General features: G+C 29.9%; 1 protein-coding gene across 1 annotated transcript; it reads right to left on the bottom strand.

Moving 5' to 3' along the window:
• Positions 1–3486: 3486 nt before the first annotated feature.
• On the bottom strand, positions 3487–12230 carry LOC117178418 (cilia- and flagella-associated protein 43). Its single transcript, XM_033369845.1, has 5 exons — positions 10921–12230; positions 10526–10839; positions 9319–10443; positions 8336–9045; positions 3487–4994 (listed from the first exon to the last, which is right to left on the bottom strand). The coding sequence occupies exons 1-5, from the start codon at positions 12228–12230 to the stop codon at positions 3582–3584; spliced, it is 4872 nt and encodes a 1623-aa protein (XP_033225736.1). The 3' UTR covers positions 3487–3581.
• Positions 12231–15370: the final 3140 nt, after the last annotated feature.

The following is a 15370-nucleotide window of genomic DNA, read 5'->3' as shown; positions in this document are numbered from 1 at the left end:
AGCAATCTGTATTATCATCAGAGAATAACAGAAATTCTTAACGTCTTTTCAGGCTAGATAGAGCTATAATTAATCTTTTTTAAATTAAATAATTGCTAAAAAAATATCGACTTCTTCGCTAAACTGTGAATCAAGCAGCAGAATTTCCGATTTCCGATCAGGTGCTTTTCCCTTAAGCTGCTAGAGAGATCGAAAGATGAATCCGGTTTCAAATATACTCGCATTAGAAGACCTTATTTCAGAAAGAATTTAATTTTTAAATGTTTAATTCATAGCTCCATGTAGTCTGAATAGACGTTAACTATTTCTGTTTTGCTCTGATGATAATACAGATTCCTTGAAAATTTTACTCATAACAACTTGCAAAACAATCCATGTATTTCTGAAAAAAGATTCTTCTTCCGATATCTCTAGTAGCTTAAGGGAAAAGCACCCGTCCGGCAATCAGAAGATCTGTGGTTCGATTCCCAGCGGAGTGAAGGAGAAGATCTTTTTTCCAGAGGGAAAACGCTGTCCTTAAACAAATTTATTCTGCACAAAATGTATTGTACGCAACGCATACTGATCATATTTTTCCTACACTAAATATTTTCTAACCAAAATATTTTCTACACAGAATTGAATACTGTTAGATTTTTTCTACTCAAAATTTTGTCGGCACAGAATATTTTCTACACAGAATTTCATACTGTTATATTTTTTACACAAACGATATTTGACATAGAATATTTCCTACACAAAAATAAATCGTTATATTTGATTATGAAGATACTCTAAAAAATATTGCACACAAAAATATTAGGTCCAATATTTTTCCTGCACAAAAGGTATTCTGCACAACATAGTTAAAACAGTCAATAAAATATTTTTTGCACATTAATTAATTTTATTCGATGAACGATAAGTTTTCAAGTATTTTCTGAATAATTTTGAGTATTATGTGTCCAACCAATTTTTTTCGCCTTAAGAATGCGAAAAGTTATTATTTTTCAGAATTAATGATACATTTGATAAATTTAAAGAATGTATAATATTTCTTCATAACCAAACTTAGTCATTATTTAAATAGATTTCTTTTTGTTTAAGCTATTTTATTTATTCGTAAAAAGTTATTATTTCCAAGAACTAATTAAAAAATTATCGAATGTCGAAAGTAATTTATATTCTTAACGATAGTTGGCCGTTAATTAAATAATTTTTATTTATTAAAGCAATTTCCCCCCCTGTAAATTTTCAACACTTATTACTGTTTTGGAATCGATAATGCATTCAATAAATCCTAAAAATGACATTTTGTATGAAAGACAGTTTGCAATTGTTTAAACAATTAATCACCATTCATTGGCGTCTTTTAATAATAAATATGTGGAGTAAATTCTATTTTCTCACTATTTCATACATTATTTAGCTTATTGTTCATTACTATTTTATTTCAAAACTTGGAATCAATAAAAAATAATCATTTTTTTCACACCATTTTTTTTAGTTACGCTATTGATAGTTATTTTTTAGATCGGCTTCATTGATGAAACAAAAGACTGTTTGATAAGCGAAATATAAAGTAAAAGAGATTTAAAAACACTTGAATTTTCTCCAGCTTTCATATGAAAGGAAGCAAGTATTATTGTTTCAATCATCGCAAATTGTTTGTGATAAAAAATATTACTCTTGACATTCTTTATTGCAGACATTAGTTTTAGAAAATAATAAATTTCCACAATATACAGATAAAAAAATGTAGAAACAAATGAAAATTGTTTAATGAATTAGTAAATATCTTAAACAAAAAAAAATTACTTTCAACATTCGACAATTATGTCATTATTCTCAGCAAAATAATAACCTTTTAGGATTCACAGGACAACCATTGATACAATAATTACCAAAGTTAAACAAGAATTATTACCCTTGAAATTCTTAAACTGTATCATTTATCCAAAAAATAATAATTTTTAACGATTTTCAGGTAACAAAAATTGTTCAAACAATTGAAAATTAATTTAAAAAATACTTGCAAACTTGTTACTTATCAAAGACAAATAATACATGTTGAAGAGTTTTTTAAAATACCGTCTTTAGCATGAATTTTACATAATTAACCCTGGTAGGAAAGATTATACAAAAAAGTACAAAAACTAAAACCATTTTAGCAATAATCAACAAATAAATACAATAAATTAAAACTGCAATTACAGAAAAAGAGAACTTTTTTCTATTCTTCAGTCGAATTTTATATTTTTTTGCATTTTTATTTATATTGTTGTATTTTGAGTTATAATTTCTTGCAAGAATTTGCAAAAAAAATATAACTAAAATTTTTTTTAAATATTTGTAATGTTGCAATGAGATGATTTTAAATTAAGATATGCACATTAATTATTTCTGGAGGATATATTCTGCGTAGAAAATATTTTGTGTAGGAAAAATATAATAGTATTAAACAATAGTTCATTCTGTGCAGGAAATTTTTTGTCGTAGAAAATATTTGGTGTAGGAAAAAAATAAAATTATTAAACAATATTAAATTCTGTGTAGGAAATATTTGGTATTGAAAATATTTGGTGTACGAAAAATATTACCAGTATACATTGTATACAATACATTTTTTATAGAATAAATTTGTGCAGGAACAGGTGGTACACTTTTTGAGAAAAAATTTTATTTTTAAAATCAGATTAAAAAGGACAAAAAGGGACTTCTAATATTTCGAAAATATTAAAGAACGTTTTCACTGTTCAAAAAAGGCCTTTTCGAACCAAGCTAATGTATTTATGATAGAATAGGATAGGACTAGATATCGTTCTCTAAAAAACAAGAATAGGATATAAATGAATAGAACCGCCTGGCTTTACAATAAAATAAGATCGAAATAACAAACAGAATAATGATTTTTATAAATTATAATGAAATGGTCATAAATGCTGAACTATAGAAGATTAGATAGCATGATACAGGATTAGAACAGTACAGGTCAACAGAATAAAGTAATGATAAAATTTGTTGCAGGAAATTTTTCAGAGGGATAAAGTTGTATTAAGATAATGTTGCGTTTTTTAAAACATGTGTGTTCTCATGGAAAAACAAAAAAAAGTTAAACCGATATTTGGTTAAAGTTTATCATGTAAAGATAATTTTTGTTGCGGCGAATCTTTCATCGGAAGTCGATGTAAAGTTTATCTTCTGTTTTTTCTGTGTGAAAAATGGATAATCTAAGGTAAATATAATACGGAAAAGGGATAGAAATGTATAAAATAAAAAAAGTTCATAAAATATATTTAAAATATAATATAATAGAAAAAATATAGATATATAAACTACTTTTTTATTCTAATTTAAGTATGTATAAGGTGCAGCAGAGAAAGCAATCATTATAGGCTAGTAACGCGGATAAATGCATCATCCAATTAAGTGCAACATAATAACATAGCTTTATTTCTACTGAAACGTTTCGTCGGATAACGAGTGTCGGTATCTTCACATAATTACAGCAAAACTAAGATCAGAAGATGGCTGATGAAGTCATGTAATGTATAAATTGTAATGCACTGGCGTGTATTTAAAATCATGATCGACGCGCTCTGTTAACACGTTTTCTTCTTATCATGATCGTCATCCAGATCCCGAAACGAAGGCAACATCGGAAATCTCTTCAATCGTGATAATTCATGTTCAGTCTGAAGTTCCAAAATCTCCGCATCATTTTTCTCAAGTTCCCTTGCTATATTTGACCTTTTAACAATCATGGCCATCTTCTTCTTTTGCAATTCCTTGTCCTTCGTTTCACTATCTAACTCTCTTTCCTGTTCCATTTCAGACATAGCAACTTTCATTTTGATGATAGTCTTATCCAGCAACTCGTTTTGTTTCGTTATCAGTTTGATCTTGTTCTCAACATCTTCCGTCTTCCAAGCATAGTCCCTCAAAATCTTCTCAGAAGCCCTTCTCATTGCTTCCATTTGTCTATCCAAATTCTCGGGAGTCTTATCATCTTTGAGACCTAGAGCTTTCCGCTTAAGATATAATTGAATCTGTCTCGTAACTGGGATGCGTTGGATATCATGAAGCTCCTCTTTCAAATGTTCAATTTTCATCTTCAGACATTTATATTCCCATTCTTTTTGGTCAATCACTTTTTGGAAGTTTGAAACTTTATTCATGACTTTTAGTTTTTCGGTTTCAGCTTCTAAAATTTTTGCATTAACAGCCTCAATCTCAGAAGAGGGAACTAAGACAGCATCCTTTGTGTCATGTATTGTTAAATTGGATTCAATCTTTACTTGGCCCATTTTCAAGACCAGTTGTATCTCAATATTTCTCTCGAACTCGATTCTTTCTTGTTTACGAACGTGCAATTCTTGCTTTAAAGCATCAATTTCAGATTTGACTCTATCTATTTTCTGTTCATAATTAGAGACAGTGCTGTTAGCTTCTTTTATTTCCAAGTCCTGGGCTCTAATTTTCATTTCGATTTCAATCTTATTTCTTCGAAGTCGAGTAAATAGTTCCCACTGATTGGTACTTACAGATGGTGGAACATTTGCTGGTCTAATATCTAAAACATCAAGACTTTTCAGATAGTCCAAACATTCCGCAGCAAGATGAACTGGCTTCATCAATGAAACAGCAGAATTTCCCAAATCCAAAAAGTCTCCGGCAACAACATTTTTCAGAACTGCTCGGGGCCTTTTTTTGTACTGATTTTGTAATGATTCGAGAGCGCCTTTTCCAAGGGCAGGGAACTCGGATCTGAATTTCTTTTCAAGTGTTTTTTCCCGAAGACATAGAGTATCATAGTAAGATTGTAAATCTTGAATAATACTCTGGACAAGCCGAATTTGCTCGTTGAATTCAATCCCTAAACGACGCTTTTCTTCGATGTTTTCCCTAATTTCATCATCTTTTTTAATTAACTCAACTCGGTGTAAGTTTCTTAGAGAAAATCTTGCAAATCTAAAGTTTTCTTGCTTTATTGCTGCCTCGACTTTCATTTTCAACTGCAATAAAAATAAAATATTCAGGTACAAAAAAGTTTCAAACAATAGATTACTTCAAGGTGGGCAGTTGCTTGTGATTTTGTAGACTATGGATTTTTTTTAATTGACCTGTATAATATGTAGTTTCGCAATTCTTTTAATTATATATTTAGAATATTCATGTTAACTGATTAGTGATGTATAAGATTCAAGATGAATTTTTAGCTAATGTGATAAATCTTCTGACAAAACAATCGATTTTTAAAACAGAGGGTTTCAACTTTCAATTAAGTAGTTGAATTTCCAACCAAAAAAAGATAAATTTGCATCGAAAAGCTATAGTTTATGTTTCAAACAAAAAATAGTTTAATTTTCAATCAAAAGCCAAATCAATTCAATTAAAATTTTGTTACCAGAAGAAGATAAAGGTTGAACAAAAAATAAATTTTGAGCTAAAAAATAATTAAAAACCAAATGACCAAATTTTTTATCAAGTAGTTGGATTTTTAAACAAATAGTTTAATTTTTAACCAAATAGTTGAATTTCAAAAAGATGAATTTTTAATCAAGAAAATTAATTGTCTGCCGAAAAGGATTAAATTTCAACAAAATATGAATCATTAACGAAATAAACTCATTTTAAATCAGATATTTTAATTTTCTGCCAAATAGTTGATTTTTTAAACAAAAAAAAGCATTTTCTGCAAAAAATCTGATTTTTCAGACAAAAAAGTTTAATTTTCAGCTCGTTTTTTAGCAAAATAATAGAATCTTTAACAAAAACAAATGAATTGCCAACCAAACAATTGCGTTTTTAACTATAAAGGATGGATTTTTAATGAAGAAAATTAATTTTTTTATCAAAGAACATGGATTTGCAACAAAATAGTTCAAATTTCAACCAAAAAGATGAATTCTCAACTAAAAGAAAAGTGACTTTCAACCAAAAAATCGAATCTGCAACTGAAAAATATCAATCCTTAACCAAAAGCGGTAGTCATATTTTTAGTCAACAAAATTATTTATCAACAAAAAACTAATTTTAAACAAAATAGTAACATTATTAACAAAATATAATAATTTTTATCAAAGGAGTTCAACTATCAACCAAGTAGTATAATTTTAAACTAAAAACATTCATTTTTATTAAATATTTTAATTTATAACCAAAAACGATAAATTTTCCAAAAATGGAATAGATAAATGTTCAGTGAAAAAATTAATGATTGACGAAAAAAATAATTCAAACCACATTTTTTAAAATATTTTAAACATGAACTTTGAATTTTGAATAAAAAATATCATTTTTTACCAAGTGGTTGAATTTTTGAATAAATAGATTAATTTTTAACCAAATAGTTCAAATTTCTACCAAAATACTTCATTTCTTACAGAAAATTGTAGAATACACAACCAAAGCAAATTAATTGTCAAGCAAACAATTCGATTTCAATCGAAAGGATGAATTTGTGATCAAGAATATAATTTTCTATAAAAAAGATAAAATTTCAACAAGATATGAATCTTTAATTAAATAATTAATCTTTAACAAGATATTTTAATTTTCTACTAAATTGTGAATTTTTTAATTAAAAAATATGAATTTTATACAAAACTCTTGAGTTTTCAAACAATAAATTTGAATTTTCATAAAAATAGTAGAATATTGAACAAAAAAATAAATTTTCAACCAAACAGTTGCATTTGTAACTAAAGAGCATGAATTTATAATCAAGAAAATTAATTTTTTTACCGAAGCAGAAGAATTTTTAACAAAATATTTCAATTTTTAACCTAAGAAATGAATTTTCAAATAAAATGATGAATCTTATAAAACATGAATTTTAAACAAAAGTGTTGAAAAATAAACTCTCTCTACATGGTCTCAAATCAATACATTCAAAAATTTTGACTCAATAGCATGTAGACAAAAGGAACATCAATTTTAATTTTTTGTAAAGATCTGGTGAACTTTGCAATAATAAAATAATAAATTCTACTAAATATTTAAATTTTTAAAGAAAATGAAGAGTTTTTAACCATAAAGATTAAGTTCATGCAGAGAAGTCTAATTTTTAACAAAGTAGTTGAACGCCCAACTAAGTACTTGAACTTTAGACCAAAAACGATGACTTTCCAACAAAATAGTTGCTTTTTAAACAAAACTAGTGCATTTTCATCCACATAGTAGAATTTTCAACCAAACGAGATGAATTCTAAACCAAAAATATATTAGTAGACCTTTCAACTGAAAAGAATGAGCCTGACCTGAAAACTAGTTGGATTTTTTTATTGGGTTTAATTCAGTCTATAAAAAATGTATAAAATTCAGCTTCCATTTTAGCAAAAAAGTGAGAAAGAGGGGAATTTTCTTTAAAATAGTAGAAAAAGAGAAATGATTTTAAAATGAGAAAAAGGGGGAATACGAGAAAGAGAATGTGATGTTTGAATTATAAAAGTGATTTTCAAACTTCTCAAGTGATTATTGAACTGTACCCTTGCAGGGACATTTTTCGCTAAAATCGCAAACTTTGTTCAAATTTACTTATAGAAAACGAAGTTAATGGTATCAAAAAAAAATTTTAATAAGATTAGAATCAAATTGAAAATCCTATTTAACGCCCAATAATCAAGTTAATGTGCAGAATTCCTAAAAATAAACACAAGAATCCAACGACCAAAATTTGGTCAACCCACATAAAATGCTCCTATTGCAATTTGAAAAAAGATAACAATTTTTCTAAGAAATAAAATATTTTTTTGGCAAAAATAAAAAAGGGGAAAGAAAATGAGAAGGCAAACAACCAAATCCTCTTGCTTCTATTTTTTATTTCTTTTGCCTTTTTTATTTTTATTGTTATGAAATCACAATAAAAAAAACTTTGTGAAAAAAATCACTAACGTTTCGGCCCTCAATCTGCGCCCTTATCAAGACAAGAAAAATTCGAACAGGTGGGAACAGCAACGAAAGGTATCCGGGAGAGAGCATCGTAGTTTCGTTGCTGTTTCTGCCTGCTCACATTATTCTTGCCTTGATAAGGGTGCTGTATGAGTGCTTAAACGTTGGTAATTTTTTGTTTACAAACTTTTCTTTTATTGTGATTTCATACCAATAAAAAGAGAAAGAAATAAAAAATATAAGGAAGGGTTACCTTCTCATTTTTTCCGTCTTTTTTATTTTTGTCAAAAAAAAATAATAATTTTTTTCTTTTTTAGGACAATTTTTATCTTGTATCAAATTTCAATACGAACATTTTATGGTGGTTGTCCAAGTTTGGTCATTGGGTTCAGGTTTTTTTTTTCAGTAATTCTGTACGTTAATGGTATCGTCACCAATATTTATTTAGATTAATTTAGAATACCTCGAAAGATTCCTCCAGTCGTGAATCGAACTTCTCCATTCCTTCTTTAAGGGCTTCATTAGCTTTAACATAATCTGCTTCTAGCATCCTCCTGTATTTTTCACGTTCTTGAGTCAAATTTTGAACATCTTTCTCATATTGCATGATGGCTAAAACATCTTTTGGAGTATGCTGATCTGGAGATTTTAGCATACATTTAGGCTTCGGTATATCTTTTTTGATAGTGTCTTCCCAGCGAATTTCTAGAACTCCATCCATCATTGAGTCCAGTGCTCTCTCACGAAAATCATCAGCTAATAAATTAAGCCTGATACGCTCTTCTTCAGCTGCTTTCTGGTCTATGATTTCCTGTTCAGATGGTGAAATGTAGGGTTTGGCTTCTACTTCATCGTCAGAAACTGTAATAATATTTTCGGGGATTTCCTTCAGATTCCATTTTGGACAGGTTGGAATTTCTGGTACAGATTGGCCAAACATCTGTTTCAGCTCTGAGTCAATGTACTCTATCTTCTCAATTCTTTTTTTAATGAGGGACATCTCACGTTCTTTCATTTCATACAACTCATCGAATTTTGTATTCCAAAATTGGCGAAGTTTTTTGACATCCGCTTCTTGAAAAGCATTGTCGAGTTGGAATTGAGAGTAGCTGTAGCAGGCGAATTGGGAGGAGATTTGCTTGCTGTGATTGATGAAGCGGTGTGATGTTTTTCCTTAAAACACAATGTTGAAAGAGGTGATTTAAATACATTTATAATAAATAAATAGAATAGGATAACAAGTTTGGATTTGGAATTAAGAGAAAAAGTCAAAATAATAAAAAGCGATTAGTTCGTTAATCAGTAAGAATAAATATTTCTTATCAACTACAAGATAAATAGTTTAATATCGAAGAATCTGACATGATAAAAGTTATCAAACTAGCCATAAGCTAAAGAAAAACGTAGTGTTACTTCTATTGCAAACTATTCATCATCAATAGGTACCTTCACTTTCCAATTGATTTTCTAATTCATCATCAGTAGCACCTGGCGAATCTTCCTCCTGCTTATCCAAGAGTGCATCCATTCGGTCTTTCTCATTAATTATTTGTATCCTTCCTACTTTCTGTAATTCTATATCCAGTTCCGAAGTTGTGTACAAACGCCAAGGTTGAAAAGAATTTTGTTGCATCAGTTCATTATTGAGATCTGATACAAATACAGCCCACCTCTGATGTTCCTCATAGTTATGTCTCAACTTATCCCAAGGATAATTCTGTATTTCTCGAGACCCAGAGAAAGAAAATATAGATTTTCCTAAATGAACTTGAGTGTCCCAAAATGTAGTCTTGATCCAATCAGACAACCGATCCATCGAAGCGCATTCATGTTCCAACTCCAAACGAATATCCTCTCTTTCATCTCTTGCAGCCTTTATCTTCTGCTCACGAGAAACCTTATCCAAATCGAAAGCTGATATAGGCAACCTTTCATTTTCAGGACAAGTTTCATTTTCGTCTAGTAGCTTGCTAATCTTGGCTTTCAATTCATTAAATTTTGACAAGATTTCTGCTCTTTTTTCAGCACAGAGCTTTTCCTCTTCAAGCAGTTTATTTTTTGCCATCCACTCTATCCAAGTCATATCATTTCTTTCGTCTGCAGGTGCAAATTCTTGAAGTGGACGGGATAACATATCTAGTATGACATGATCTAAGGAAGCATAATCTTTCTTAATCAAATCTTGATTTCTTGAATAATAGTTGTAACGGATATCGTGTATGCCTGTCTCTGCTTCTTCTATACTTGAGATGTCAGGTTTATAGTACCTTACCGAAACTAGTGACCCATCACGTCCTAGAGCAACCACTATTTCACCAGAAGCTTTGACTATTGCTTTTAAAACGCCAAAGTCCTTTCTATGATGTGTCATTAAGACAATTTTACTGCTTTTTATACTCTTATCTCTGACAATTACGATTCCATCAATCCCACTAGTAGTGATCCAGTGATGATCTGCATAGACAAAAGCTTGTCTGAACTGATGACCAGAAACCATAGCATCAATGATAGTTATTTCTGTTAAATCTTGAAGTCTTAGAACATGTAGTTGTCTAGTTATACAAGGAGCACCTAAAAAGATTTATTTTTGTACTAAAAAATGTCTTCATTGTTTATATCTTATTAATAACTGATTTCCAGATTTCACCCTTACCGATCAACAACATGGGGTTTCCAGGAACATACTCGAAGTTTTGAAACCCGTCAGAAAATTGTATCACACCAATAATATCGCTAAATTGCTTCTCTCCTCGAGATATTTCGTATATCAAAAGTTCATGACCCATAGGAAATTGCGTTGATGTTCGAATCAGAACAAAAATTCTCAGTAAATCTTTAGTATCGAAAGCTACTACATCAAGAACTTGTCTCTCAACTTTTATTTGACCAACCACAGAAAAGCGTTTCTTATATGACAATTTGATGCAATAGATAATACCGTTAGCCATTTCACATACGACCAAGAACCTAACCAATGAAAAAGAAGATTTCATAAAAGAATAACTTACTTCACTTATAACATTTAATATATATTTTTTAATCGACTACCTGCCTGACTGTGAAAACCTTATCAGATCCAATCTTTCCTTCTGCAGATGATACCTTCCCAAAACCCTCGGCTTCTTCGGTTCCAGCATACTAACCAGAACCACCTCACCTTCAATTGAAGTCACAGCAACCATTGGAAAATATTTATGTGATGCTATACATTTAATATCACCCAGCATATCCAAATCAAATCTTTCAATTTCAGTTCCCCCATAAGATTCTACAACGCTAAGTGTTATACAATTATCTACGACAACAAGATGATGTCCCCAAGGGTATACAAATTCAACATACTTTATAACACCTCCATGAAAAACTCTTGTCTCTAGCACAGGATTTTTTTGACCTTCAACAAAAGCCAGCTGCATTAGGTGACCTTCAAGGGTATGAATAAATAAGCTGTCGTTTTTAAAAGGACGGGAAGTAAGAACACAAGGCTTCTTGGTGGTTTTGATGTACCACTGTTTACGCCAGGCTTCATCTTTCTCTTTTTTGTAGAACCGAATTTGACAAAAGGTGGTTCTGAGTACAATTCCACCAGAAAACCAGCAGATAGCTGCTGGTTCTATGTCCATACAAACCCCACATCGTTGGGAAACTACAATGCGTTCAACATTGCTACCTACTCCACTAGACAAGTAAATATGCCCATCTTTGTCTGTAATTGCCAGAAGTGGTTTTTCATTGTCAGGACACCAATTGATATCGCTAACTAGTGCCTTCTTTGGAAGAATAATTGCATGGTCCCTGAGAGTGACAATTTTACCAGCAACAATGATTTCCCAAATAGACAACTTTCCTAATTTTTGGCCCAGTTGGGCAACTAGGATTGGTTTTTTAAAAGTAGCTCTAAGAGTCTGACCTTCTGAATCATGTATCGAAGTAGAGATTGATTTCAGTTTTTCGCCTGTTCTCCTGGACCAGACAATGAATGTAAAACTGGGAAATGTCCCTAATGATATAAGAAAGTCACTGCCTGCAAAAGCTGTTGATAAATAACCAACCCTACTTCCTCGACTACATTCTGTTATTTTTGTCAAGGTGGGATAGGAGTATACAAATATTCGAGGCTTGGTGACCTTTTCTGCATAAGCGAAGAGGTTCAAGGTTGGGTGACTGGAAATACAGGAAGCACCCTCGCCTGTAGATGATTTGGAACACCAGCGGAGAGATTCTTGATTTTTTTTAACGTTGTAAAATACGATGTGCATTCCTGAACACCATGCCATAACGTCATTTCCAATCCAGGCTACTTCTGTTACTTTTCCACCACGAATCCAGTTTGGCTTCCAAATGCTTTGTGTGCTCATTTTTAATTAATTTACTTTTGCTTTGATAACCTAAGAAAATTAGTAAAGGATTGAAATGAACTTCTTGGGGAAGAACAAATGATAATCGTCGTTGTTGATTTCGAATATATTTTGAATTTAAATTTTAAAGATCTTCAAAATGGAAATACAATTATGTTTTCAAATAAAACTTTGCCAACAAACATTGGAATACCTAGGAAAATATTTCATTCATAAATTGTATAACCAAAAATGTTGTTAAACATTTCAAATGATTTCCTAAAATTACGCAAAAGATGTAGAAGTTTTTAAAGCAAAATTTTTAGAATTTTCAGAAATACATAATTTCAGAATATATATTTCCGTAAGTTTAAAGATATTTATAATTTTTAAATATATTTTAAAAAATAATTTATAACTTAAAGGGATTTCAAAAAATTGAAAAAAAATGTGAGTGATTTTTAAAATAGAAGACAATGGAAGACAACAAAGCAAGTTTTTTATAAGATTTTTAATAAATTTACGAAACAGAGTCAACAGTTTTCTTAATTTTGCAGAAATCAAAAAATTTGTAGGAAAAATCCGAGTAAGTTTAAAACATATTTAGAAGTTTTAAAAATGTCAAAAAGAATTTTAAACTTTGAGAGATTTTTAAAAATATACAGCAAAATTGAGATTTTTAAAGATTTTGAATAAAAAATTTAGAAGTATTTTAAGAATTTTATAAAGTTTCGAGAAAATAAACCAATTATTTAAGATACCTGATAAAATTTTGAATTAATTTTCATTTGCAAAAATTAATTTTTAAAAACTGTTCAAATTTTTTTAAATTTCAAAATACTTCCAAAACTGTCGAAAAAAAACTAAAAAATTTAAGGTTAATTTAGAAGATATTATTAGGAAATTTTGAAAAAAATGAAACCTAATTCATAATTTAAAATGATATAACATTTTTTTTAACAAAATGTACATTTTAAAATGTTTTAAAGTAATATTTTGAAACCTTAGAAGGATTTTGAAAGGTTTCAAGATAATAAAAAAGTTTCCTGAAAATTCCTGAAAAAAATTAAAATGATATTTAGTCAGAAAGTTAATTATAAGACTTTGAAGCAAAATTTCAAAGCTTTTTAGCAATTTTGAAAAGTTTGAAGAAATTAACAAACATTTTTCCAGATTCGTGTGAAAGGTATAAATATTATTTTTTTAAGCAATTTTCAAAGAAAAATGTTTAAAGTTTCAAAATAATTTGATTCAGATTAAAAAATATTTTGGATTTTTAGAAGTTTTGAAGGAATTAAAAATATTTTCAAACTTTGAAACTTTGAACTTTTTTTTAATTTATGGTGGGTAGAAGATTTATATATTTCAAAGTAAATTAACATATTATACATACAGGATTCCAATTATTTAGATTTTGGATTAATAAATTATTAATAATGAATAATAATTACTTTTTTAATAATTGAAGGACCTTTACACTTCAGAAAAATCAAAAATGCTGGATTCACGGACATAACATTTTTGAAATACTTGCCTTAGTCGGGAATTAATTATTTATTTAACCAATTAATTACTAAAAGTAGAATTAATTTTCTTAATTATTTTTTAAAAAAGTCACTTTCATTATGAAATTTCTGATTATTCCGATATTATCATTCGAATTTGATCGGAAGTTAGACATGAGACGGTATAATTAGTAACAAATGAATGCACGAGAAGTTGGTTTTAGAATTCGATTATAATCCTTTATAATATTCAGAAACCCTTTGAGATTCCGTTCGGTTTTTTGAAACCTTACAAAATCCTCTTAAATCTGCAGAGATACTTTAGAATCTGTTAAAATCCCTTGCAACCCCTTAAAATCCTATAAAATCTTCGAAATTTCATTAAAATCCCCTGACGACCGGTATGTCTTAAAATCCTTTGAAATGCTGTGACTTTTCTTAAATATTTCGAAGTCTCTTAAAATCCCTCAAAATCTCTGAAAATATCTTCTAGTCTCCTTAAACCCTTTACAATTCGTGTGAACTGTTCCTAATTGTTTAAAATCTTTCGCAATTCCTAAAAATCCGGCGAAATTAATCAATACTTCTTGAAATCCTATAAAATCTCTTATACCTCATTTTCGTTTCCATTTTCAGGGTCATTTTAGAAATAAAAAAATTTTCACTTCCTTTAATACCACTATCAGCGTATCTGCTCGCGTAAATTGAGTGGGAAAAAAATTATAAACTTACTTTCAGCTTCTAGAGAGAACAAATAAAAAATTTATTTAGGCCGAATCTCATTTACATCATGTAGTTTGATTCTGATCGTCATAGAATAGATCTTTCTGCCTTTATTTCATCAGAAAAGTGTCATCAGATTGTTGCCTACTAATGGAAAATCCAATTGTCATGTTCTCCTTATCAGAAGTCACAGGGATGATGATAAGTAGATACGTTTGGAGAACCTGAGACAAAAGCTGATTAGGATACTTGGACATGAAGGTGGTTTATAAAGACCCCCATAGCGTGGCGTGATGAGGTCAAGCAGCAGGGAGTCATCCAAGCGAAGGCCGATCAAAAACTTATCCTTACTCCATGATATACAGCTCACAGTTTGCAAAGCCGGTCTTAGTTGTCTGACTATCCTAGCGCCTGTCTGACTCTTTGCCTATTTGACTGCGTGCATGCTCCGCAGCCTATCTATTCAGTATTCACGCCAAATGTGCCTCGAGCTTTTCTTAGGTCCAGAACAGTCCCAGATGGATAGACTTGCCATTAAAGATGCGCCTGCTGCGATTCTTATTTGCATAATCACCACATCAACATTATCGAGACGCTGTCGAACGACCTGCGATTCTCCTGATTTCGAGGCCGATTTGTAAATTCTCAGATGATGCTATGAATCTACGGCTGTAGCGAATTTGTATGTATTCAAAAATATTTATTAACCTAATTTGCGACTATTAAGCTCATCACTTCTAGACCTACGCTAAACATATATAGAGCATTTACTATTTATTTTTTCAAAAGAAAACCAAGTTTTTTGTACGGAACCTGGAAAACCTGGAAAAGTCCTGGAATCTTAGAAAATAGCATGAACATTTTTATTGATATTTCTTTTTGAAGTTCTAATAATTACGTTAGTACGTTTGAAAATTGATTTGAGTTTGAAAT

Source organism: Belonocnema kinseyi, chromosome 8 (genome assembly GCF_010883055.1).
Source record: "Belonocnema kinseyi isolate 2016_QV_RU_SX_M_011 chromosome 8, B_treatae_v1, whole genome shotgun sequence".
NCBI classification, from domain to species: Eukaryota; Metazoa; Arthropoda; class Insecta; order Hymenoptera; family Cynipidae; genus Belonocnema; species Belonocnema kinseyi.
This window is presented reverse-complemented; position numbering and strand designations above follow the sequence as displayed.

What these genes read in the sequence shown, in the direction of transcription:
- LOC117178418 (XM_033369845.1), bottom strand. Translation starts at nt 12,230, where the DNA reads ATGAGCACACAAAGCATTTGGAAGCCAAACTGGATTCGTGGTGGAAAA. An exon ending in AGGTTTTCACAGTCAGGCAG is followed by an intron (nt 10,840 to 10,920) that starts GTAGTCGATTAA and finishes TTCATTGGTTAG; the next exon opens with GTTCTTGGTCGTATGTGAAA. An exon ending in GACTGGAGGAATCTTTCGAG is followed by an intron (nt 4,995 to 8,335) that starts GTATTCTAAATT and finishes TTTTTATTGCAG; the next exon opens with TTGAAAATGAAAGTCGAGGC.